The following is a 25,827-nucleotide window of genomic DNA, read 5'->3' on the forward strand; positions in this document are numbered from 1 at the left end:
AAGTTGCTGTGAATGCAAAACCAGCATTTCGTGTTTCTTTATGTTCTCCAAATGTATTAAAAGGTTACTTGAGGTTACTCAAGTATCTCATCATACTTTTTCAGCATGAGTAAATGCAACTTTGCTTTCACATGAGACAGTATACACTATCAAACTGTAGTGGTGGGGTTTTGGTTTTTGTATCTAATCCTGCTTTCTCATGTATCCAGAAGTATACGCCTCCCTCACGAATTAGTATCTCGACAGATTCCTACTTTCAACATACAACAAGAACACTCGTATTTTAAAATAAAAAAAAATTTGGCAAAGTTTTGGCAAATTTTTAAGATCTACAAACAAAGAATACTACACTCCTGTAAGTTCATGCTCACTTCTGTGCCTAAAGGCACATTGCAAGAAATGGTAAAATATACTTAATTTATCCCAAAAGATTGGGATTAAACGTTAACATTATTTTAAATTTGCTGTCACCTGTTGATCAGCAGGGAAAGAGGTGCAGTTTTCAGAGCTCTAAGTCTGACAGCCCCCTCTTGTGGTCATTATTTGACATTGCAAAGTTATAAAACTAGTCTTGTGTTGAATTTGGAAATGCTTTAATTCTTCATGTCAAGATGCTGAAAAACATTCCTCAGTGTTTTGGTCCATATTGACATGGTCATGCATCACAGAGTTGCTGCAGATTTGTTGGCTGCACATTCATGATAAGTATCTAATGTTCCACCACATCCCAAATGTGACTATCAAGACCATTTGAGTACAGTGAACTCATTGGCATGTTCAACAAACCAGTTTAAGATCATCTGAGCTTTGTGGCATTGTTGGTTATCCTGCTGGAAGCAGCAATCAGTAGATGTATACACTGTGGTCATACCCCCACATCACCATGCTGCACCACCAATAGAAGGTAGGATGAATTTATACTTTCTTGTCTGCTCCAAATTCTGACCCTAACGTTGAATGTTGCAGCAGATACCAAGACTCGTTAGATCCTTTTTCCAATTTTCTGTTATCCAAGTGAACCCATATGAACTGTAGCCTCACTTTTCTGTTTTTATCTAGCAAGAGTGGTGTGGTCTTCTGCCATCGTTTCAAGGTTCAACATGTTGATGCTCTTCTGCGTGCCTTACTTGTAAAAATGTTGTTATTTGAGCTGCTACTCAGTAATGACCTCGAGCATCAACTATTACTTCATATTTTCTGAAATATTCTCTGTAAACCTTAGAAATGTTTACTGGGAAAATCCACGCTAATCAGCAGTTTCTGAAATACTTTGACGAGCCTGATCTGGCACCATCAACCATACCATGTTCAAAGTCACTTAAATCCCCCCTCCCCAATTGTGATGCTTGAGTGAAACTTCAGCAGGTTGTCTTGACTTGTTTCCGTGCAAGAATGCATGCCATATTGCCATGTGATTGGCGGCTCTGATGTTTGTTTAAAGGAGCAGCTAAACACTGGTCCCTTATACAGTGGATAATGAGTGTAAACACACACACATTGTAAGAATCAAAGGTTTAAACAGCTCTCAAAATGTCATTCAACAACATTTATGGTTTCGTGGCTTGGATGTTATGGGCTTGGATGATATTCAAGCCCTAACCCCCCCTTTGCTATTTCATTTATATTTATATTCCACCAAGATACTATGTCACAACTAAAAGTCACTGACTCAAAACTTCCTTCCAAGTGGACTAAAGATTAAGGATTCAGGTCTCTCCTTTAATTTTCATTCATCTGTTATAGCCTGTATATGTTGTATATTAATATTTGCAAAAAACAAAATAATAAAATAAAATCAGTAACATCAAAAGTAAAATATTGATCTCATAACAATAAAAAAATAAAAAGTGTTAGCCAGTATGCAAAGTATTGTTGTATTGATTAAATGTTCTCTGATACAATACCAGATGCACTGCATACTTTCATCATGTCATTTTCACTTACCTTAGAAGAGTAGAAACAGCATAGTGTAAGTTCACAAATGTGGCTTCAGGTATGATCCCGCATTTAGGTAATACAATAATATAATACTCGTTAAAAAATATCAGCTGTCAGTCATATCCATTTCTTTAATTTTGGTTTTTGTGTTTGACATTTAGGGATTTTGCATTCAAACTGAAGCTAAAGAACAGAGGCCACTGCTTTTAAAAAGGGGAAGAAAAAGTCAAGTTGAGACTTAACTGAGACACCGACAAAACAAAAACTGCCTGCAGTTAGCATAGCTACTTTAACTGTCATAGCCACTAGGCTGACTTCCACCCACAAACTTGTATCTCCTCAGAGCTAAAATCATCAGCACTCATTCTTTGCTTAATGGACACAATGTTCCCCTGGATGTCTTGTCACAGTAAAATAATGAGCAGGCAATTCTTTTTGCTTCAGTGACTCATGTACAGTCCAAACTTTCCCACTAAAGCCACAAGTGACATCTCTACGGGTTAACAAAGCTACCAGATCTACCAAAAACTAGCTGTACTTAAAAAAAGAAAGAAAAATCACAAAAAATGAGAACCTAGCATGGAAAGTAACAGTTTTTCTCTCACCCTGAGTCTATGCATGTGTCCTCCTTGCTTTCTTTCTTTCATTAAAACAGAAAACTTAAAAAAAAAAAAAAAAAAAAGGTAAAAAGAGACCTCAAAGCATGTGTTTTTGTATTGGAGATACATAGAGCAGAACATAGTGCAAACTCACGTCTATGAGAACCACGCACAGCTGACCAGCGCTGTTCTGGCAACATAATTTAAAGTGATAATAAAATAAAAATTATTGATCACTGAATTTACTGCAGGTGTGCACGAGAATTCACCGGAACAGGGTTTGGGCATCAAAGACTTTCCAAATTCTCTTTGTCCCCCACAGTTTGCGTCACTGTTGTCATGTGGTTCTTTCCTTTAGTCCCATTTTTTCAGAGCTGTCTATTCACCTGACAGATCCATCCACCCACCCATCTACCCATCCATCCAAGAGTTCTGTATCAGCTCACAAAGTTTCTTTGCGCTTTCATTACTTCTGGTCCCTTCAGCAGGGTCACAGCTCTTCGGTGAACCAAGGCGCTCCGTCCTCGCTTTCACCTCAGGGTGCACTAAAAGGCCACAGACAGTGCATCTGAAGGTTAGGTGCTCCTGGTCGCTTTCCTGGTCCCTGACCCCAAGACTTTTAACCATGGCTCATGGATGCAAAGGTTATCTAACCTTCAGGAAGCAGCAAAGAGAGAGGGAGGGGATTCAGAGGGAAATGCAGAGACGAGGGAAAGAAATGGGATAAAGTAATTTAATTGCACTTTGTTGATTTATTGATCTAAATGCTAACCGAGTTAATAGAACGGGAGCATGATGTGAATGCTGTCAGTGGACTAGAAAACTTATGTCATGTGGCTGACTGCCTTTGACTCATAAACCGTGAGAAAATCCAGCACATTCAAGTGTGCCAAAAAAAGAGAACAACAACATTATGAAGCTTCGTGTATCTTCTATGCTTTGAATATCTATTGGATTGATTTGGGGTTTTTCCAGCAGGGCAACGTCACAAATTGTGACACACACTCAGCATTTTTATTGCACTGCATTGTTCATTACCAGGGTGGAAAGTAACAAAGTACAAATACTTTGTTACTGTACTTAAGTGCAATTTTTTGGTATCTGTATTTAACTTGAGAAGTTTTTTTTGTCAACTTATTCCTCTTGCTCCCTACATTTTAAACAAATATCTGTACTTTCAACTCATTACCCATTACTTTTGCTTTAACGCTGTTGGGGGTAGTTATTGTTTTATCACTGCGAGTACTCAAGTACTTTTTTACTTGAGTAAAGAACTTGAATCAGTACTTCAACTTTTAGTAGAGTATTTTTAACAGTAGTATCTATACTTCTACATAAGTACAGAATGTCTGTACTTTTCCCAGCCATCCATGAAAAGAGAACTTATTAAATTTAACAGCGGTAGAAGTTAGCAGGAAGTTAGCTCGCTAGTTTTCACCTAAACATGATATATCATGTTCTGACTGAGGGGTTTCTGAAAAAATTAAAACGTACAGCTCTGCTATCACAGAGAACATAAATGAAGACTAAACTGCAGTGACGCTTTGTAGGGTTACTGAAGTTGGGCTAGCTGGTATACAATGATGTACTACACGATCGCTAGCGACATAGCTATGTTAGCATAACATAAAAACAGTGAAGCTGGAGGATGAACACTAACTTTTTTCCACAAGTTAACGTGGAAAAATGAATGAATAGCATGTAGTAAAAACCGAGAGAGGCCGACAGTGATCACTGACTGTTTTTAGGGGCTTGTTGAGATTAAATAGAACAAGATGCAAAGCATTAAACCATGTTAAAAACACAACAGCCTTAGTAGTTTAGGCCTGGAAGCAGGTTTCATGTCATCACTTAGAGACCGGATTATACTGAGCATCTGATAGTTGTTTTAACTACATTCTGCAGGCCATTTTAAATCCAGTTTTGTTTGATCGATATTTAATATTCACAATTATTCAACTTTATTGTATTTATACTGATGCCAGGTTAATTTTTATCTTGTTATTATTTTTTTTGGTCATGTTGTGTTCCGTTTTATTGATCTTATTTAAGCTTGTTGTCATATTTGTGTATACCTTAGGTATAACTGCTGTACTCAAGGTGTTTGCCACCTTTGAGATGAAAAAAGTATGTCTTTTGTTAAACGGGGGTTGTGACAACATTTTCCCCCAAAATATATTACAACTGGTTATATAAGTTTGTGCTGAGTTCTGTCTTGTTGAAATCATTGAAGACTGTTGATTGCTTTCAGCACTATCACCTCTAAACATACTCGAAAGCCATGAGGTAAAACTCATTTTACATGTTGGGGGTAAATTGAAAGAAATGTGTAAAACTGCTCATTGGCAAGACTGCCCTGCAATTATAAACTCAATTACTTTGGTGTTGTATAAATGGGCACGAGGGAAGTTTTTATCAGAAGAAAAGGGTGTAAAACATTTGATAATACATCTGAAAACTCAAAATTTATGCCCTACTTGCCATCCAGTGACCAGATCGGAGTTTTTGCCTTGCTAATTCTGGCCTCCAGAACTTGTGTTTGCCTAAAAATTCCCTGTTTAAAACTGGGCTGGTGTGGATATTTATATTCAATATTTACATATTATTCTGACTCAGGTTTATACTCAAGTTTTCGTATCATCATTAAGTTGTAAATGATGAGCAGAGGACAAACAAAACTGTGACTGGCAGACTAAATGTACAACCATGTTATAACAATTTAGTTTTAGTTTGTTTGATTAACCCCAACATTAACATTTCTGCCAACACAGAGTCCAGTGAACCATTGTCTTGAATAGTTTTCAAAACATGGAAGCTCAATAAAGTTAACCCATTTTAGCCTTGGGCATTTTAAGTGTGCAGTGTTTTCAACTGTAAAATTAAAATTAAATCAATAAAAAAAACTATAAAACTTGAATTGCTGCTGTATATTTCACTGCTCAGTTTAATACACTATTAATTCGTTCAGACTCTTTAACTAACATATATTGTGTAGTCTGGTGAGATGAGCAATCTGCTGACCTTCTGCAACTCCTCTCTCAGCCAAGAGGGAAGAGGCTGTCCGAGCCGGTGCAGCAGCTTTGACAGCTCCACGTTGTGTTCTCTGTAGTACCTGGAGAGATATGCCCGTGCCTGAAGAGAGTAGCACGATGAGAGACGATGAAAGAATGAAAATAGAGAAGACCAAGAGAAGGGGGAGTAAGGGAGACAAAGAGGCAGCAACACAAATAGGAACAGTTGGTCCATCAGGATTCGATACGTTGTAGATTGGAAAGACAACACAGGAAAATAAAGAAATAGGAAGGAAAGCAGAAAAGGTATTGGGTGAAAAGAGGAAAAGAAGCACAAGAGGAGGAAAAGGGGTTGAAAAGGAGGGATATGTAGAGGCATTTTGGGAAGAGACAAACAATAAAAGCGAGACAGGGGGAGAGATATATATAGAGAGAGATTAATGATGAGCCACACACCAAGATCAGTTTATTTCTCCTCTGTAGGACTTTAGGGCCACTAAGTGCCAAGTGGTACCAACAGAGCTAAAAAATGAAGTTATAAAGGGAAGAAAATTACATGAAGGATGCATGAGATCCATTATTTCTCTCGCCCCCTGTGTGAATTCCTCATCTCTCTACTTCTCTTGTCTCCCCAGTGCTACCTCCACCTCCTCCCTCCCCATCCCTGCTTTGCCCTCTACCTCCGTCCCCCTGGTGGAAACTCAGAAACAGTTTAATTATAGGCGACAGTGAGGCGCAGCCATTAGCCATGTGTGAGTACATGTGGGAAGACAAATTGCATCTATGTGTTTGTCTTCACGTGAGAGCAAATGTGTGATTCATTGTCTGCAGGTCTGGTCTCCTCTGTGGAATCAGTAGCCAGGACAAAGATTTATGGATTGGATTTTCTCCTTCCACCTTCATCCCACTCTCTCTCTCTCTCTCTCTCTCTCTCTCTCTCTCTCTCTCTCTCTCTCTCTCTCTCTCTCTCTCACACACACACACACAGAGGTTGTGTCACTATCGAGACCTCATGATTAGGTTGTAAGTTTCTGGCTAGATCTGATTGGGTGACAGTTTCCATCCAATGCTGAGTCCTGTGGGAAATTTTGCCACAATGATAGAGGGGATTGTGGGCTGTCACTGTCAATCAGTCTGGCAGCAATTTTTTTCTTTTTTGTACATCTTTTTCAAACATTTCATTCAGGGAGTATGTAAGTACTTTCATGAGCATAATATGTTCTAATTAAAGTAAAAACCATCTTACCTCTGGCTCCATAGAGGGGTACTTCCTTCCTTTGCTTTTCCCCAAACATTTAGTCTTTCCTCCATCCAGGAGCTGGCACCAAAAGCCCTTCTGAGGGTCAAAGCTGTGACAATAGGAAAAAAAAAATTTAATACTTAACAAAAATAAACCTCAGTGCTGCTGTCAAGGCCATCCTATTTAGAAGTGCTCCATTTTTTAGAAGCTACAGCTGAAAAAGAGGACACATCTTATTCGCACAAACTAAACATCTTTTCTGTCATCATCATCTATGTTATGCCCACTCTCTCTTCACCTTTCCTGCTCTCTCGTCGTCTTAACGGAGTCACGCAGTAGGAAGAAGTACAGTTTATTGATTGGTTAATACAGTAATCCTCTTCTGCGGTGGAAAAAGAAATACGGGAATATGCATAGGCTATAGCCTGTTTATTCACTGGAACGGTTTCTGTTTTCTACGTAAAAAAAGAAAAGGCCCTGGAGCACGCAAGTTAGAACCATTAAATGGTATGTTTGTTTAATCCACTTTAACCAATCCATATTTATGGCATTGCATTTAAGATGTCATGTGTCTTATATTCAGCAGCAAACAGCTAATACTTGCTCATTGTGACAGAAACAACTGCAAGGACAACTGCAAGACGTTCCTGACTGCCATGAATAAGAGGTAAATGATCAGGCACAGAGTGGCTAATTGCAATCTGATAGAAGAGGTAGTGTCACAGGTAAATGAATGTGCTGCTTTTGGCCACTTTGTGACCTCAGTATCATTTCTCCACCCTGTGTTACATTTTCCTTGTGAGTTTTGTTGAAATTAGAACACTGAGAAAAAAAAGAGCATTGCACCCCCTCCCTATTTTTTAATACAAGAAGATAGTGGGTGACCTTCACAGCAAAGTGCCTTTGTGAATTACTGTACTCTGCTGGAGGGATTGGACTACTTTTGCAAAACTCATTCCCCAATAGATTTTGATGGTGGTGGTGGAGCGTGCTCTCTGAGGCGTCAGGCAAAGATCTTCAACTGGGTTGACATCATGCCATAACGTACGATCCATCAAACCATTCAGGGACCCCTCGTGCTCTGGACAGGAGTATAATCACTATGAAAGAAACCAATTTCCACCAGAATAGGAAAAAAATGACTCATCAAATACACAGAAAAACTTGAATATTGATCTGCAGTGACTCTTTCCTGTAAGGGGCATGTAGATACAAATTATGCTGATAATAGCATAACAACGCCATCAGAACCCTTGACTGTATGGCTCAAAGATTCTGATATTTTCGATAGTTTGGCACGTGTCAATATCTGGGCATGTACACCACTGATGGCAACCTATCTCAGAAGTAGGTAGATTTCATATTAATCTACCTGATGTCTAATCTTATAGCTCTTCAAATAATAATAAAAACATTAGTAAAACATCCAATTTTGAGAATGTGGCCATTTACCGATAAGGAACTTATATCTTGAGATTCAAATAACATTAAAACCAGCCAATCCAACATGATAACCCCCGCAAAACTGTCCAGCAGAAGATCATGTAACACAATAAAACCCAATGTGTTGTCCTAGCCTCCACACTTCATATAGACCTGCCCCACAATGCACAGGACACATGGGATCAGCTGCCAAAGGATTCCTGTGTCCATAACCTGACCAGTCAGAACTATATATTTTTTAAAACAATACTAGATCGTTTTAGTTTCATGGAAGATTTTTGTCGATTACAGTAGCACAAATAAAGAGATAAAAGAGGTGAAAAGGAGATAAATTTAAAACAAGATGCATATTATTGTTAACTGCTTTTGACAGACGGAGGATCAGGGCTAATGTGGATATGATTGAAAGATGCAAATATTTTCTTTATTTCCATGCATCAGCGGGTATAGAAGTATAAAAAAAAAGAGTTAAGTGGTTCTTCTTCAGTTTTCCTCTGACAGGACAGGAGGAAGAAATGAAAGGGGGATTAAATAAATAGGCTCCAGCGTTGAGGATCTGTCAGACTGCTGCCATGTCAAAAGAATGAGAAGGAGAAAAGAAAGATTAGGCTTTTGTGTAAGTCGGTCTTCAGCCAAAACACAACCTCGCAAGCGCACACGCAGCTTCCTTATTATTCTGTCAAAATGCATCTCTTTACAAATTATTTGTATGCATGTGGGTGTGTGATCCAAGACAGATGCACTCTGTCCCAATCTGAGCTACAAATTCTAGATGTCCCTGTCTGTAGACTCGAGGGCTTGCAAGCAGATTGCATTCTGATGAGTGGTGCTTGAGAAATAAACAGTTTAACGCTCCTCCAAAACATAAAGGTCAAATGCAACATCTCTAATGGAGAATGAGTTGAAACAGGAGCATCCACAGGCGGAAGCTAATTCTCTTAAGTTATGTACATTAAGACTCATTTTTGTCCACGCGCCACATACAGCTAAATTTGAGCTCAAGTGGGCTGGAGCAGTTGTACTACTATATAATAATTTAACAAAAATCAATTATTTAATGAATAATCTATTTTGAAAAACAGGCACTATATGATAGTGGACTGTCCAGGATGCACCCTGCCTCTAGGCCTGTGAGAGCTGGGATAGGCCCCAGCCCCTCTGTAATCCTCAACTGGTTAAGTGAAAGAAGCTGTATGGAAGTGTGGATGGATGGATGTTACTGAACAGCCAACATGTCTTGAAAAGTGCCACTCTATTATCATTACAAAGCAACACAACAAGGACCCTCTTTGGCTATGGCAAACCATCTGCAACATCTTTGCCACAATAATAAGTCAGCTCTCACAACTGCTCTCTTGATCATTTCTTAATGTTTTTCTGCACAATCATTCCAGCTGCAAACAAACAAACAAACAAAACAGTAAGAAGTCCAAAAGAAATGATGCTTTTTTTCTCTGCGATTTTCACACTTTTAAAAACCATCTAGTGGGCCAGATTGCATCCAGCCAGCCTGTGTTGTTATCCCAGTTCGATTGACATATTTTAGGCAGCTCAACCAACATATTAGATGTACTCGTCTCTGAAAACATTTGATATGCAGTGTATTATATCGATCTGCGTGATTAAAAATGAACCTGGGGTCATTTTAGTGACTACACGTGAAAAGAAATTTGAGCACATACGTGTAACATGCTGTATTTGAGGTTGCAAACAGCATGCATTGGCTACACAATTGAAACCATCTTTCTGACTTGCTTGGTGCACATGCCTTTTTTATCTGCTGTGAAAGACTGCAATGGATGTGTTCATTATTTATCTTGGTAACTGGCACTGTTGTCGTTGCTATTTTAGTTCTTTTGGATTGACACTGTGCAGCAGACTTACCCTTTTTTTTTATTCAGGCAGCTGAAACACAAAATACTCAAGCAGCAGATACAGTATGTGAGGACAGCTACTGTCCTGTGTTTAAAGAAGGTGGAAGCTTCACCAGCTGAATAGCTTTTACCAAAAATATGCATTAATTATTCCCTTCTTTCTTGCACAAATACATCTAGAAATGTGGTACACAGTGATTATGTAATTCTTACATACTTGTTCAGAAATATACATACACAATACTTTCATGTCTAATGTCTAATTGCATTACTTCCAAAATGCAAGTAATGCAATTAGACATTAATATACCCAATGATGGGGTGTGATATCACTAAGTGTGGCCCAAAGGTAAACATCTAATAGTATTTGCAAATCAGAATATTTCAGACTTCCTCAACAAATTTAAAGCATTAAAAATATTTTGTTATTTGTTAATTTGCCATTGCACTAAAAAAGTATTCACCTCTCTCTTATGCACATAAACTTCTTCTATCATTCTACTGCCATTTTACTCTTTAAGGTTTACATTCTCATTTATATCTTGTGTCCATCTACACATATCCTCATACACCAGGGATGTCAAATTCATTTTGTAACGTGAGCCAATGTATCCCACTTTGATCTTATGCGGGCTGAACCAAAGTCCCCTTTCTGTCCATGAAAAGAAATATAATTTATAAAAATATCTCAGTGTAAAAACCCACCTCTATTTCTTTTCTACACCATAAAGAAATGCTGATGTAGCAAACCAAATACATTTATCAGTTTATCATCTTGGGGCTAAATTGTATGAACTGTGTTAAAATTACAGAAATGAATTCTTGTAGCTCACTGACTTGATTGTCCTGTAATTATAAAATGGCAAGTTTTTGTTAATTCAGCGAAAATTCCGTTTTTTTTCCTGTGGGTACAGTGTAAAAAATTGAAATTTCAATACTAGATAGTGAAAAACATTCATGTTGAGTATCATTTAATTGTTTATCTGTTATTTAATTCTGTTGATATATATGCATAGCCATGGTGGAGGTCTTTATCAACAGGAAAACTCGTGAAAATAGTCCAAAATCGATTCCCTGCTTCACATTTTCCAAAACTGTCCAGTGGTCTGGATTGGAGTCTCTCTAATAAGCACACAAACTCCAAGGTTGACCTTTAATGACTCTTAAGCAACAGGCATATGATGTCACTGTTGTGTTTTTTTCAGAGAATGACACCACTTGGCAGGCTGTCCCCACCGTTCACCAGTAGATGTCAGGCTTCACACAAATTTGGAGTAGGGTCTTGTTATGGGTTTAATTTGTTTAAATATTTCCACCTTACTCCAGCATGCCAGAGATGGAAGACAGTCATGACTGACACTAAGAAAAAACAGAGAGTCAGCGAGATACTGTGGGAGAGACTTACGTAAGGGCCTGGGAGTAGTTGAAATGGGGAGTGACACCAAGGAACTTCTGAACTTCATCCATCACTGCTGCAGGGTCAGTTCTCAGCTGATGGCCATCTATGATCATCAACTACACACAGATGCAATCATGTGCTCAGATCTGAACTCTGACTTTTAACACTTTAAAGCTTGAACCATAGAATAGTTGCCACAAAATTCTATTTTTATTTTTTTAATGTTTATTTATTATTTAATTCTGACAAATAAAAAATGATCATATGTTAATTAGCATATATGAATTTTAAATTGCATCATATTCGCTACATCCAGCAGTTTTTTTCTTTCTTTTTTTTGCAAATGTCTTATGCAATTTATTTAGTTTTGAACTTTTATTTGTTTACTACTCATGCATCAAATATGACACACTAGGCATTTAGGGGTTAAGACCAATTTACTTAAATTTTTTTCATAAGCTGAATCAATAATTTCTCATTTTGTCAAAGCAAAATCTAATCACTAAAATGAAGACACGACTACCATTGTTTCAGCCATGTCTTTTTACGACAATCACAATTCACAGAGAGCTGTTAAGAAGCTAATCTCACTTCTTATTTACTTTTTTCAAGTGCATAGCCCTGTGTCTGTGTCTTTGCATACCTGGTTAGCAGGGTAGTACGTGAGCCACCTCTCTAGGTGTGTAGAGTACAGACCAGGGATGAGACAGCGGTTCTGCAGGGAGCGCAGCTCGGCTGGCGCACCCTTTTTCGCACTGATGACATCATAGAAGGTGAAGCGCAGGGCTGTATGGTCCTCGTGAGCCCTCTGATGCTGGAGAAGGATCACAACTCCCAAATGAGCTTCACAGAATACTCTGGACGATTAATACGTTCACACCTTTTGTGTGAGAGCGTGTTTTCATTGTGGTCAGTGATATAACATTTACGCTGGCACATAGTTGACATTCATATCTCATTAATTAAGCAGGCTTAAGGAAAAGATATCGGGATCTTGTGACATTTCCTGTAATGATATTCATAGATAAATATATCGATAATTAGGCTCATTAACTCTGTGCATGCAAGCGACTCCAAGCACAGTCTTGGATAAAGAACTCAATTTTAAATCAATACAGAGATGCAGCAGATGAAGCAGGCAACTGTAGCAAGTTTTTTTTAAAAATAAGTGAGCAGGCAAAAGCATCTAATGTATTCTGTGTGTGTTTGTGCACAGTACTTACCTGATACCAGCTGTAGGCCCTGTCAGAAGGGTTGATGAGCAGGGTGATGATCTTGGCCTTGGGTAGCAGGGCAGCAGCTCGCCGTGGGGTCTCCTCTGAGGGGAAATAGTTGGCGCTCTTCTCAAATAGGAAGTCTGTGCTAACATTGGAGGGCACGGGGAAAAACTCCATGTACCTGAGGCAGTAGACACAGGGAAAATTAAGTAGTCATATAAACATATGCACACACTCAAGACGTACCCCTCATGCACAAGCATTAATCATCACTGCAAACTCACCCAGCCGCATTTAAGCAGTTTTTTTTTCAAAGTCACTTCTAAAGTCACAAAGTTACAGCCTTTACAGCTCAGACAATGATCCTGAAATAAACACGATATATTTTAAACTGTGTTTAATGAAGAATTTTCACAGTCAGGTCTTTATGGATGACAGCACCAGCTGTGTCTCTGTCAGCTAAGCAGCCCATTTATGGGTCAATTTAGGCAGCCATATGTCTGTTGGCTTATGTTTGCAGACTTAAAAAGATCATTTGGAAGACGCTGCTAAACTGCTTAATGGATCACTCGAGTCTGCAAGACATAGGACAATCCATAACAACTTCACAAAAAGGCTTGCAATCTTTCATTTCACCTTAAGCACTGACTAATAAAAGGCAAAGACAACAAACAGAGGTTAGGCTGTGTGTGTGTGTGTGTGTGTGTGTGTGTGTGTGTGTGTGTGTGTGTGTGTGTGTGTGTGTGTGTGTGTGTGTGTGTGTGTGTGTGTGTGTTTGTGCTTGTTCTTACCAGTCAATTCCTTTGTGGTAGTTGTTGGTATTGAAGAACTGGACCTCCTCATAAGTCTTTGGACTTGGGAAATTGCTGGAGATGGAGGGATGCATGAGTAGGAAGAGATAAAGTGCTGTCGTTCCTGGAAGAAAGGGCATAATTCATAACTGGCTTGTTAATTCAGCTCAGGAGAGAGTAGTCAGTGTGTGTGTGAGTGTGTGTGTTCATCAGTGTGTGTGAGAGCTGTCATCCACTGATCCATACTGGATGAGTTTTCCCTCCGCAAGATTTATATCTTGCTGAGAACTGATTATGTGAATGTGTGTGTGTGTGTGTGTAGTGATCATAGGCCTTCCCATCAAATGATTTAAAACCATTTGACACCAATCAGCACTGGGGCTCTGGTCGTGCCCTCTGTCTCGCCCTGAGCAGCTCTTTTCACCCAGTCCCCCTCACACTATCTCATGCACAATCCTGCTATTTTTCCTTCAAGTCTTTTTTCCTGTTTGTTCCAACATCTCTGACTTACCCTCTAACAAAATGAGGATGTAGAGGGTTGTAATTATTGTTGTTTGGTTGCTAATGTTGCTATAATGACCCCCTCCTCCCATTTGGGAGATTATCACCTGGTTAATGAGCGGCTAGAACCTCCTAACCTTTCACACCAAACAGCAGCAATTAGAGGACTTAACTCAGGACTTGTGTAATGTATACACACTACCTTGTTTTTAAGTCTTTGAAGGACCCCCAGTGAAAGAAAAAGGAAAAAAGGGAGAGGTTCTCTATCTGTGCATCTAAAGTAGATCACATGTGGGTGGAAGAAAGGTGGTAAGAGCCTCCTCCTTTGTCTGCCTCTGACAGGACCACAAGAGCGAGGGGGGATTAAATGAATAGGCTCTGATGTGGTAGTTCCAGACACCTGGGCACACAGAAGCAGTCTCTTTGTTGTTTGTGCATGTCTGATTGTGGGCTTTTTTTCTGCATCTTTACCTGTTTTCTGTGGTCCTATTACCATGAACTTGGGTAATCTGTCACAGGTTTTTTCTTTAGACCAGATGTCTTTATGTCGCTTGTCATCACACGGGTTCTACATCACAGAAAAAAAGGGATTAGAGGTTAAAGCAATCATGCACATATTATACACAGAAACACAAACATGCCCCTGAAAATCCATACCACAGAGGATTTGCAGCACAAAAAGGAGGAGATAAGCATTTGTTTTTGTTTTATGCATACTGCTCATAAGTCACTACAAATTTGTGTAAGCTTATATACTGTACACTCTCAAACAGTACTATTAAAAGCATCATATTTGAAGAAAAAACCTTGATATTTGTAATATTTAAACAAAAATCATGATCATACGCAAGCAAAAACAATTACAATCAACCAAAGCAAATACCACCTAAGTAGTGTTTTCTGACCATGACATTACTAATCTAATTTCAGATCATTTGTACATCTGAATATTTCAGGATTTCTTTTTCTTTGTCCTCCAGAATATGTTTTAATCTTAGTAATAAGAACATCTTATTACTCCCAACAGCACCGATAAAACCGTACAAATGCAAGGAGCAATACAAGTCCATACCTGTAGGAAAATACCATAGCAAACACACCTGCCAGAGTGGGTTTCTTTGTTCAGGAAAGAGCTGAAAGTATTTGTGTGCAAGCTGGAGCGGCGGGAGGGTGTGAAGCTTCAGGTTCGTCCATGAGCGAAGGAAGGAGGCCAGGTGGACAAATGTGTAGAGCCCCAGTCGATCATTGCCGTAGTTAGATAGGTGGGTCATGAATATACTTATCTGGAAAGGACACAGGCAGAGAAGGTGGTGGTGGAGAGGGAAAGGATGTAAATAGAGAGTGGGAAATATGTACTTATTATATTTTGTAAAATTGAGATAAAGTCAAAAAACCATTTCCCAAGTTCCCCATGTTTGTTGATGTTGGTGCAGTGGAAAGCAAACAGATTATTTCTCAGAGTGCGATGGCTTTAAATTCCCTAACAGAGCAGCTGTCCAGCAAGTATAAATATTTGCTATCACTTTGCAAAGTGACACAGTCACTTTTGTTATGTAAGATTGTACATTAACTTTTAGCACAACGCTGCTTTCAAGTACAAAGAGGCAAACAGATAAAGTGAAACTGATGTATTCACCACTCCTAGATAAAGCTGAGGAGGCAGCACAATGCTCCTCGTAGCCACCGAGTGATCGGAAAGATGCACCTACACATGGGGGAGTGTTTCAGATTGTGTTCACAACAGTGAATGTCTGTGAGGAAGAAGGTAAGACTCAGAGGGAGCGAAGGAGCGATAGTGTGCTGGTCCGGGCTATCTGTCCACGGCTCAGTGCTTTTATAGGCTGATCAAAGAGACAAGCTAAGATAGCTGCTACAGACAAATGCACGCGAGTCAGTGTGCGCACATAAACTCACACACACATGCTTCTTTTGTGATTGCACAGAGCTTGAGAATGTGTCCGGATGAAACGGTAACATCAGCCATTAAGGTATGAATTATTTGTTGAATGTGAGCTTGTGTGTCAGTATGGATGAATAAATGTGTCTGTGTAGAACACACACACACACACACACACACACACACACACACACACACACACACACACACACACACACACACACACACACACAGCCATGTATCTATGATTTCTTTAGACCACATTGATTTCTTGGAGACTAACAATAACTATGATATAACCATAGCTATAAAGTGTTGCCTTAATTAAAACCTCTCTTTACCCCGACCATAACCCGAACCTTACTACAACCTCAAAACAACCTCGCCTTTAAAATACATCACATTACAGAGTTACATTGCATTATCCACTTTCATTCCCTGGGGAGTTACCCGGACCCTACCAGTACCATTTTCCTTGCCTCCCCTTTATGTTAATATTGACCTTATGGTTTTTTTTGTTCCTAAAATGAAAGTAGTTCGTGCACATGCACAAACATACAACGACTCATTCAAGCACAGAGAGTGAATTTCCTGATGACAGAGGACTGTTGTTGCTCATCTCTAACGGCGAAGGTTGCTGTAGATACAGAGCGACACAGTGTCGGGGGTTTGATGGATCAGCGTCCGGCTGACCTGGAAAGCTGCTCAGAATACTGATCGCCTCTGAACATTGATGTGAGTGTGTTAGCATGAGAGACACAGTGGAAAGGAGACAAGGGGAACAGATGAATTGTGGGATACTTGTGTGAGAATGCAATGGTATCCACGTCAGACAAATTTTTCTTTCCTTTTTTTTGGTGCACGCGAGTGTCTATGTGTGTGTGCCGCCGCAAATGTTTATGCATTTGTGCATTCCAACGCAATTGAGTGCATCCGCCGGTGTCTTCTTATCTTGTGCTCACTGTAAGCAGCCAGCAGTGCACCACCCAGGCTTGCCTGCTTCATATCAATCTACTTGATGTTAGAGCAACAATGTGGAACCACTGTCAAGGCATCACCGAGCACTCAGCCAGGAACAACAACAGAAAGGCACTCCACTAAAAACTGTTTGCTAGCTCATCCTCTCCAATGAATTGTAATGTGAAAACCTCAAAACCCTTTTCCTTGGAAGATGAACCAAACAAACAAAAAAAAAACAACATAGCTGAAGCACTACTCTTAGAATAGTGTAAAATTAAATCCAACCATGTCTCACTGGAAACAGCCCCACTTGGGATTGAGAATGAATATTGTGGCTCAGTATTTAGGGTGGAGCGTGTGGGTTGCGAATATAAATGAAGAGGATTTGGAGTGGCATAAATTGAGTGCAGGCAAATCCTACCTGTGTAAATAAGAATGATTTCAAAATCTCATTTTTTGTGTTGTTTTGTGCTTTTTTTTTAAAGCAAGGCAAGATGATCAAAAAGTGATTTATGTTCCTTTCACACCACTCAATAGCCTATGATGGCTGTAACGGGACAGGCTGTGCTGTGTGTGTGTGTGTGTGTGTGTGTGTGTGTGTGTGTGTGTGTGTGTGGCGTATGTGCAGGTGTATATGCATGAAAGACAAAGAGAGCAAGAGAGAGAATCCCAGTGTTACTGAACATGGAAATTATTCATTATTGAGCTTAAGCACTGGCTGCCAAATTAAACAAAGGGGGAAAGGAAAGATGATTTGTGTTTGTAATTGGAGAGCTGCAGAAAAAGAGAAAAAGTACAGAGAGGGCTAACAAAGGAAGGAGACAGCAGGAGTAACCTTGGCAGGTGAGTCTGAATTAAAAAACAACAAAAAAAAAGCCACTTGAGAGAATGTTAATCTCCCAACACAGCAAAACCTCCAAACCCTTTCGGTGGAAGGGCTCGCTCTGGCTAAGAATTCAATTACCAGAACCATATAAACCTTTTCTTGTTGAATATTGGATACTTTTCCTGAGTACTGGATAGCTTTGAGCCCCATATGTGCGTTTAATAAAGAATACTATCCTAATAATTTAACAGCAGAATTGGGCTTGAATCGTACTCGGCGCTAGACTGGAAGAGAAGTATAAAACTCCAACTCCTCGGTCTCCCTCTTTTAATCTTTGTCCCCTGTCTTTTTCCCCTCATTCCCCCCACGTACATTCATTTCCTTCCTCTTCTCCCATCCATTTAATGTCTTCCTCTCACTTTCTCATCTGCCTAAAGAAGTCACTTTTTCATCATCTTTTTTTCCCCCTCCTCTCTCCAATCTCATGCTGACCTAGATGATCTGATGAGGCGTGTCAGTCCAACATGGAGTGATGTTCTTCAAACCCCATGCACACATGAACACGCGGGCACAGAAACACTCACGTACAAACATAAATACCATGTCCTAGAAGATTATGGGTCATGTATTTTAGGTTTGTAACATGCGCCAATCTTCTTGAACATTATTGCATTTTGGAAGAAATTACTTGTTTTACTGATCTATCTATCTTTGTATCTACGTTGTATCTATTTATGAGAATATATATATATTTATTAGGGGTGCAACGATACACAAAATTCAGGGTTCGGTTTGGTTCGATACTTTGGTGTCAAGGTTCGATATTTTTTCAATACAAAAAAATGTTCACGCTTTTTTAATTTGTCATTTATTAAAATTATAAATATATATTTTAACTCAAAAGTACAGTTTTTAAATTTAATGTTGCTGAAACAACAAAGGGATAAAATAATAAATCTATCTGATTGAGGAATCACTCATCTTTGGAAAAGAGAGTTTATTACAGAGAAATGGCTCTTTCCAAAATAAAAGCTATACTATACGCTTCTTCTGGGCTATATTCTCAGCAGCATATTAAACATATCAGGTCCCCATAAGGAGAATCATGTGCTAATGGCTGTCTAAACGACTCGGGTAAAGTTTGTAGCATGCGTGCTTGTTGTTTTTGTCTGCTTCCACTTGTCTTTGCACTAGGATGATGTCGGCATAAATGTGCAGTCATATTCGTTGTGTTCCCACTAGTGCTGTCAGCGTTAATCTGAAATGACGTTAACGCCACAACACGGCAAATCTCCGTTAACGAGCTACCGTGGATCGCCCCGTGCATGGGGCTGGACGGCGTCAACATGTTAACAAGCAAACTGCGCTAACAGCAGTAGTTCCCACCAATTGAGCATTGCGTGGCACATTCGACATACTGTTTTACTTTTGTCCATGACACGCTTACTTTCAGGGTCAAACTTCACATGAAGACCAAAATAGTTCCAAAGGCCAGATCTGAATGAGGGTGAGGGAGGTTCAATTTTCCATGTTGCAACAAGCTTAGCTTCTGTCTTGCTAGCTTGCGCTGCGCTCAGTGGATCTGCGCTGGACAGTGCAGCCTAGGCGGAGTAGTCGAGTGCAGATCCACTGAGCGCACAGACAGCATCGTCAGAAGAAAAGTTGATAAAATAAATTAAAAAATTTTATATAAGCCAAAAGGGGAAAGGTGTTAAAGATGGGGCTGTGTTGTCTACTATATATATATATATATATATATATATATATATATATATAGACAAGACAGTACAATACAATATGTAGACTGTCATGGATTTTGTAAGTGCGTTACGTGCAGTATTACAACACTGACCATCCTCAAACCTAATCAGACATTTAAATCACCCTCACACAGCTGGACATTTAAAAGAAGCTAACGAGTGATAGCTGAAGCTATCCAGAGCTCAGAGCCAGCCACAAGCCAGAAGCCATAGTATGAGCGAAGGATCAAAGCTAAAGGAAATTTATAAGGAGAGAAGAAGAGAAAAGGGCTGATGGCCTGCTATCTGGTGAACTCATAAAAAACTGCTGGGAAATGATGTAAGAACCAGTTATCTGTTATGTGATATAAATCTATTTGTTTGGAAGTGTAAAGATGTCAGGTAAAGGTAGGTGTACAGCACCTCTTTTCAGTTATTTCAGTACAAGAAGAGCCGATAAGTTATTGCAGTTTGAGGGAAATTGTAAAGTTTAATATTTGATTTTATTGTAAAAATAATATTTTGCATTGAATGAAAGTTGTTTTGTTTTGTTAGTTTGTTTGTAAAAGCTGTCATGTTATAGTTCTTAGAAGAAAATCTGAATTGGCAGGTCACAAAAAACAGAAATCACAATGGCCAGAAAAACTGCAATCGGTGCATCTCGATGACAGAGCTGTGGAAGGATGAGATTTTGATGAGTCACACAATGGAATAATTTAATGTTTTGGGGAGTAAAACTGACACTGGGCTGGCTCAGCCCCATCTTTAAAACCTTTCCCCTTTTGGCTTAATCCCCTCATTAATATGCACACCAATAAACAAAGTCAGATTTCCAAAATGGATATGAAAAAACGCAAGGGAGAGACTGTGGGCCCCAAAAAATAGACCCTTCAGGCAAATATGGCTGAAACTGCAGAAAACAGTCATGTGCATGCTACAGGCCCTTTTCAGGCTGTCACCACCATCACTGCCGACAATAGTGGTGGCAGGCAGCACAAAGAGCAGGATGAGGAGAAAGAGAGAGATAAAGGTGACAGAGAAGGAAGTGTAAAACTTTAAGCAAGCTATAATAATGGCTGGCTGCCTGACTAAACAGTCTGTCATTCAAGGCCCCTTGATGAGACTGGTGGTGACCACAGCAGCTGAAGTTTATAAATTCATGCAGAGAAAGCGACACAGACTCAAATTCTGCAGATTTAACTCTGCCTTGTTTTGTCTAAGTTGCTGGTTTTGTGAAAGTTACTTTTTCTGCAGCTCTGAAATGTTGTCTTATTGGAAGAATGTCACAGTTTTGTTCACCGCCATTCCTCAACATTAACGTTAAGCCAGCTGGCAGCATTTCTTGTTTTGTTCATTCATTTATTTGCGTACTGGGCGAGTAGCGTTTGTTTGAGATGTGGAATAAAATGTGTTTCTGAGCCATCGCTTGTTAGGACGATTATAGAAAATATACTGAATCGACATCTCTGCTTTCTTTCACTTATTAAACAACAATTTCTCTATTCTTTGGAGTATATTGATATATCAAAAAACTACATATACTTTCAACAATAGGATATAATCCCTTATTATTTAAATAATAATAATAAATATCCCTTATTATTTAAATAATAAGGGATTATGGGAGTTTACACTTTACTCATGTTAATTTTGTGATCTGTCATGTGTCACACGAATTCTTTGTCTCTCAAACACACTTTCTTTAGGAATTTTTCAAGACGTTCACGTTGCACACTTTGTCTGGAAAACATCTCTGATCTGATCATGACACCTTAATTATTTATCATAATGTACAATTTTAACAATGTCACTTTTAAAAATACATTTATCCCATTTCCTCTTTCTTAATTTTACTTGATTACTTAAAGCTTCACCAACCTCATGAATTCTGCACAAAGACAGGAGTGCCAGTCTTAAAATGTTTCACTGTGTTTGTTGTGCTACTGTTCATGTGTTTAGCTGCTAGTGAGGTTAAGATGTGTGCCATGTGAAGTTGTGTGTCAACTATCCTGCATAGTACTAAACAACACCCCCCCCCCCCCCCCCCCCCCCCCACACACACACACACACACACTAAATAAAATTTTGGTATCAAAAGGCAACGTCAGAACACAGCAATGGTGTTCGCAGAGAAAATACAGCAATAGACACATTTGTAAAAGATCAGTGGTCGCTAATTAAAAATGTTACGTTTTTATCTAACAGTTAACTTCATATTAAGTTTAGTAAACAGAAAATAATAAGATCAGTACCTCTTTTGTGAACACACTTTCCAACAGAAGCTTCTCAAACAGCAGAAACCTTCCAGCGTAGAAGTGCCTTGAAAAACTGTGTAAAACTTCACCTAAGTTCTCCATAGGTCTACTGATGATTTATGCAGCCTTAATTGCTTCTGTTTACTCATGCTCTCCCAGACCCACTCCATTATTTTGAATATATATATGTGTATATGTGTGTGTGTCTGTGTGTTATTCTCCCCTCAACCATTTCCAAACCAGCACAACCAATCTCTGGTGCTTTTATTCTCCTAAATGTGTAGCTGTAGTAGCCTGTTTCCCATTACAGACCACTTAGTTCCACATACATTCCTCCCTGATTGAACTGTTATTGCTACTAAACAGAAGCCTAAATCCCTACCCCCAGTTCTTCCTCCTTCTTCGCCATCATCCTCTCTCTTCTTATTGCTCTCGCAGTGGCTCTCTCTATTCCCGTCTCACAGGCCATCTCACTGTCTCTGCCTCATCAGTGGATAATTGAAAGCTGAACATCAATACAGCAAATGATTTCAATTCAATTTATTCTGCCCGCTCGAGTCAACATCTACTGGCCCCGTCCATACTGGCATCTTTCACAGGTTTATTCTCACTTTGTAATTTCTCTCCCTGTTTGGACTGTGGCTCATTTTGTGTGAGCATGTGTGTGTTTGAGGGGCTTGATGTGTTGACGAGATGCCAAAGCCTTCAGTTGCAATCAGCAGGAAAAAGGGAAGGTGGAAAGGAGTGGAAATGAGACAAAAAGGAAAACGAGTGGAAAGATTCACATGTGTGAGCACAGTCAACATGCAAATGTTGAAAATTAGAAAAAGAGAAAAAAAAAACAAAAAGATAAGATGAAGAGAGAAGGGAGGCCTCGAGACAGCCTGACAGGAGTAGAAGGAAGAAGCATGTGAGGGTGAGAAGTGGGTAAAACAGAGGGCTAGGAGGGAGGGAGATTGTGCTGATATTTGGTGTTTGGCTAATAAGCTTAGTGGCAGAGCTAAGCGCTAAATGTCAGCCCTGATATATGTCTATAGCTCTGCTTATGCCAGCTCGACACACATTTATACAAGAAAGAAAGACACACACACACACACACACGTACTACAGTAAGATGCCTTGGATGCACAAACATTGCAACGGTGTGTGTGTGTGTGTGTGTGTGTGTGTGTGTGTGTGTGTGTGTGTGTGTGTGTGTGTGTGTGTGTGTGTGTGAGAGAGAGAGAGACCCTATATGTGCATCACTTCCTCCCTGTATGTGTCTGGATTCTCAAGTGACACAAGATGCCGTGACCTGAAAATTAAATCTCAATCTGTCTGCCACCTTCTCACCCTGCTCCCCTTTTTCTCTCCCTCCCATCTTTCTCGACATCTCTCTGGCCATTTATTGGGGAATGAATTGTGGCCTATTGGCTGTTTGCAGAGTCCAATCAATTGCTGAGTGTACTGTTTACTGTATATGAGAGTTGAGCTCAGTAAACGTTAATGCAGACTGGATTGACGCAAAAGTATCCAGACCCTACAAACACACACGCACGCACATGTGTGCTTTTGATTGTTGCCAGGAGTGAACGGCTACAAAAGGTCAGTTAAAGTCACTGCACAGAAAGTGTCAATGTTACCAATGTGCAGATCATCGAACAATAGGAAACCCTCGGGGACTAAAGCAGAAAGCTAGAGAACGCTATTGATTACATGGGCAAAGTGCACACACTAATTACGTTTTTACGTCTGCAAAATGGAAACATAGCAGCGAGAAAGCGAAAATGATTTATCAGTCTGTATGTGTATGGACTGTGTGTGTGCAGATGTATTCATGGCAGATAGCTCCCACTTAGAGCGAAAATTGCTTTTTTTTTTCTTGATATAACAAGAGGAGAGTTTCATCTCCCTTTTTAAACTAATTAAGAAAGTGAAAGAGAGGACAAAAGATAGTAAAAGATAGTGGAAATAGAGGGGGGGTTGGGAGGGTGTATTTAGCTTGTGTGTGTGTGTGTGTGTGTGTGTGTGTGTGTGTGTGTGTGTGTGTGCGTGTGTGTGTGTACAAGAGAGGGACAAAGAGGACAGAGTGTTTTCGGATTATGCTGAGTTCACATTATTTATTTTACTTCAATGTGTCCCTGAATATGCTGGAGGTTGGTTTATTTGTGTTATATATTCATTAAGAATTAATGCTACACAATTGTATTAATGTATACTGCTATTAAAGCATGACATTAATACATTTTTAATGAGGATTGTCAGAATTTACATGACAAAAATTAGGGCCTAAATCTGGAGCATGTCAGTTTGACGACATGCTCGGCCTTACTGCGTCAAACAGCGCTGCACTCCTGTGTTTACTAGGGAATTGTGTAAGTAGTCCAGTATTTTCATAGTAATTTTCTACTCTTAGTGAGCACCCAAAGTGTTTTTTTACTACATTCACAGACATGAAGACTTGAGGAAGCGAACCTCCAATCTTCCAACCCACTCACTCCTGTGCCACAATAATAGAAAGCAGTTGCATGTTGGAGTCGTCAAAATGTTCCATCATCATGGAGGCAATTAAAAAAATATGATTAAATCCATGATGTTTTTCATTTTCAGGTGGCACATTCTCAGTAAAGCTACTTTCAGCTGCTCCCTTGTCACAAGGCGTGACCACATGGTTTGATTTGGTAGAGGATGCCCATCAGCAAGCAAATGCGGAAGGGATTTGCTCCTCTGGCAAGAATCAAGCCAGCAACCTTTCACTTGTCAGGCAAATATGTAAACCATTACACAGCAGAGCAAGGCTGTCATAGCTAACTGAATCAAAACTAAAAACTTACACTAGATGTGAAAAATACTTTTGATCACCTAAAATAGAAATAGAAATAGGAGAAATTGAAACATTTTTGTGAACTTGTAAAACTATCTAAAAAAAAAAAAAAAGGATCTGTCATTTGTTAAGTATTTGTTAGTTTGGTAAAATTTTATCACAACTTGCCTGATGAGGCTTTGATGGATGAGATTATTGAGACTCGCGATGTCGATGAAGCCTGTGAGTCAACTGCTTTTTAATGTTCTGTGTTTACATTGACCCCAGTCACCCAGCACATGGACTCTTCACCCTCCTTCCCTCTGGGAGGTGCTACAGGAGCCTCCGGACTAAGACCACCAGGTACCGGAACAGCTTCTTCCCCACAGCTGTCAGACTCCTGAACTCTGCCTCCTGACATCTGACATCTGACCCACGTTAACACACGGACTGGACATACACACACCCACAATGGACAACTGTACCCTCAGACACACAATAATAACATGGACTGAACCACCACTCACAACCACTAGCACTTTATATAGCCTCTGTAGAAATTACCCACATATCTCACTTATCTTAACTGCACTACTGTATAATTCTGTATAAATAATCATTCTGTAAAATACGATCATTTTTAATTCTACAACTGTTTATAACGTGCATAGTTCACATTTCTGTATAGCTGTATATCTCATATTTCTGTATAGTTTTTTTATCTCATATTTCTGTATAGTTTTTTTATCTCATATTTCTTTATAGTTTTTCATATTTATATCCTGTTCATAGCCTGTACATCAAATCAAATCAAATCAAAATTTATTTATATAGCACATATTAAAACAATAGTGACCATAGTGCTTCACAGTCAGTAAAAGCATGAGACAGTTAAAACAAACAATAAAAGAGGACAACAAACAATAGGTAACAACACAACAAGCTAGACCAGCCAACTAGACAGAATCAAAAGCCAAAGTAAAAAAAATAAGTTTTAAGACGTGATTTAAAAGACTAGATCGACTCGGCAGTACGACTATGAACAGGGAGGTTATTCCAGAGTCTAGGTGCCACGGATGCAAAGGCCCGGTCACCTCTCGGCTTCATTCGAGTCCTAGGTTGTGCTAGGAGCCTGTGGACGATCTATGAAACTGTACATAGCTTGTACTCACTACAGCCTGTACATACTTATAGTTATAGCATATTCATAACGTACTTCATACCGTGTACATTATAACATACCATAATAGAGCCATTTCTGTAATATACTTACATATCTATATTATTGTTATATATATTTGTAATATATCTATATCATGGCTAAAGCACTTCTGGATGGGTGCAAACTGCATTTC

The 25,827-nt window shown here is 39.3% G+C and overlaps 1 protein-coding gene across 2 annotated transcripts in view; it reads right to left on the reverse strand.

Moving 5' to 3' along the window:
* Nucleotides 1-2,049: 2,049 nt before the first annotated feature.
* Nucleotides 2,050-25,827, reverse strand: part of ndst3 (N-deacetylase/N-sulfotransferase (heparan glucosaminyl) 3) — a 48,436-nt gene continuing 24,658 nt past the window's right edge. The window contains exons 7-15 of one of the 2 annotated variants that reach the window (XM_085459288.1): nucleotides 15,114-15,296; nucleotides 14,485-14,581; nucleotides 13,513-13,636; nucleotides 12,728-12,902; nucleotides 12,148-12,318; nucleotides 11,511-11,620; nucleotides 6,795-6,897; nucleotides 5,559-5,669; nucleotides 2,050-3,186 (exon numbers count right to left, since the gene is read on the reverse strand). In XM_085459288.1, coding sequence (XP_085315414.1) covers nucleotides 3,157-3,186; nucleotides 5,559-5,669; nucleotides 6,795-6,897; nucleotides 11,511-11,620; nucleotides 12,148-12,318; nucleotides 12,728-12,902; nucleotides 13,513-13,636; nucleotides 14,485-14,581; nucleotides 15,114-15,296 — 1,104 coding nt within the window. In that variant the 3' untranslated portion in view covers nucleotides 2,050-3,156. Of the gene's footprint in view, nucleotides 3,192-5,558; nucleotides 5,670-6,794; nucleotides 6,898-11,510; nucleotides 11,621-12,147; nucleotides 12,319-12,727; nucleotides 12,903-13,512; nucleotides 13,637-14,484; nucleotides 14,582-15,113; nucleotides 15,297-25,827 lie in introns of both variants that reach the window. The other variant, XM_085459290.1, reaches the window with a different exon arrangement.

The sequence above is a fragment of the Copadichromis virginalis genome, linkage group LG6, assembly GCF_057382275.1.
Source record: "Copadichromis virginalis isolate Kocher_CV1m ecotype Utaka linkage group LG6, C_Virginalis_male_GT1.1, whole genome shotgun sequence".
Lineage (NCBI taxonomy): Eukaryota > Metazoa > Chordata > Actinopteri > Cichliformes > Cichlidae > Copadichromis > Copadichromis virginalis.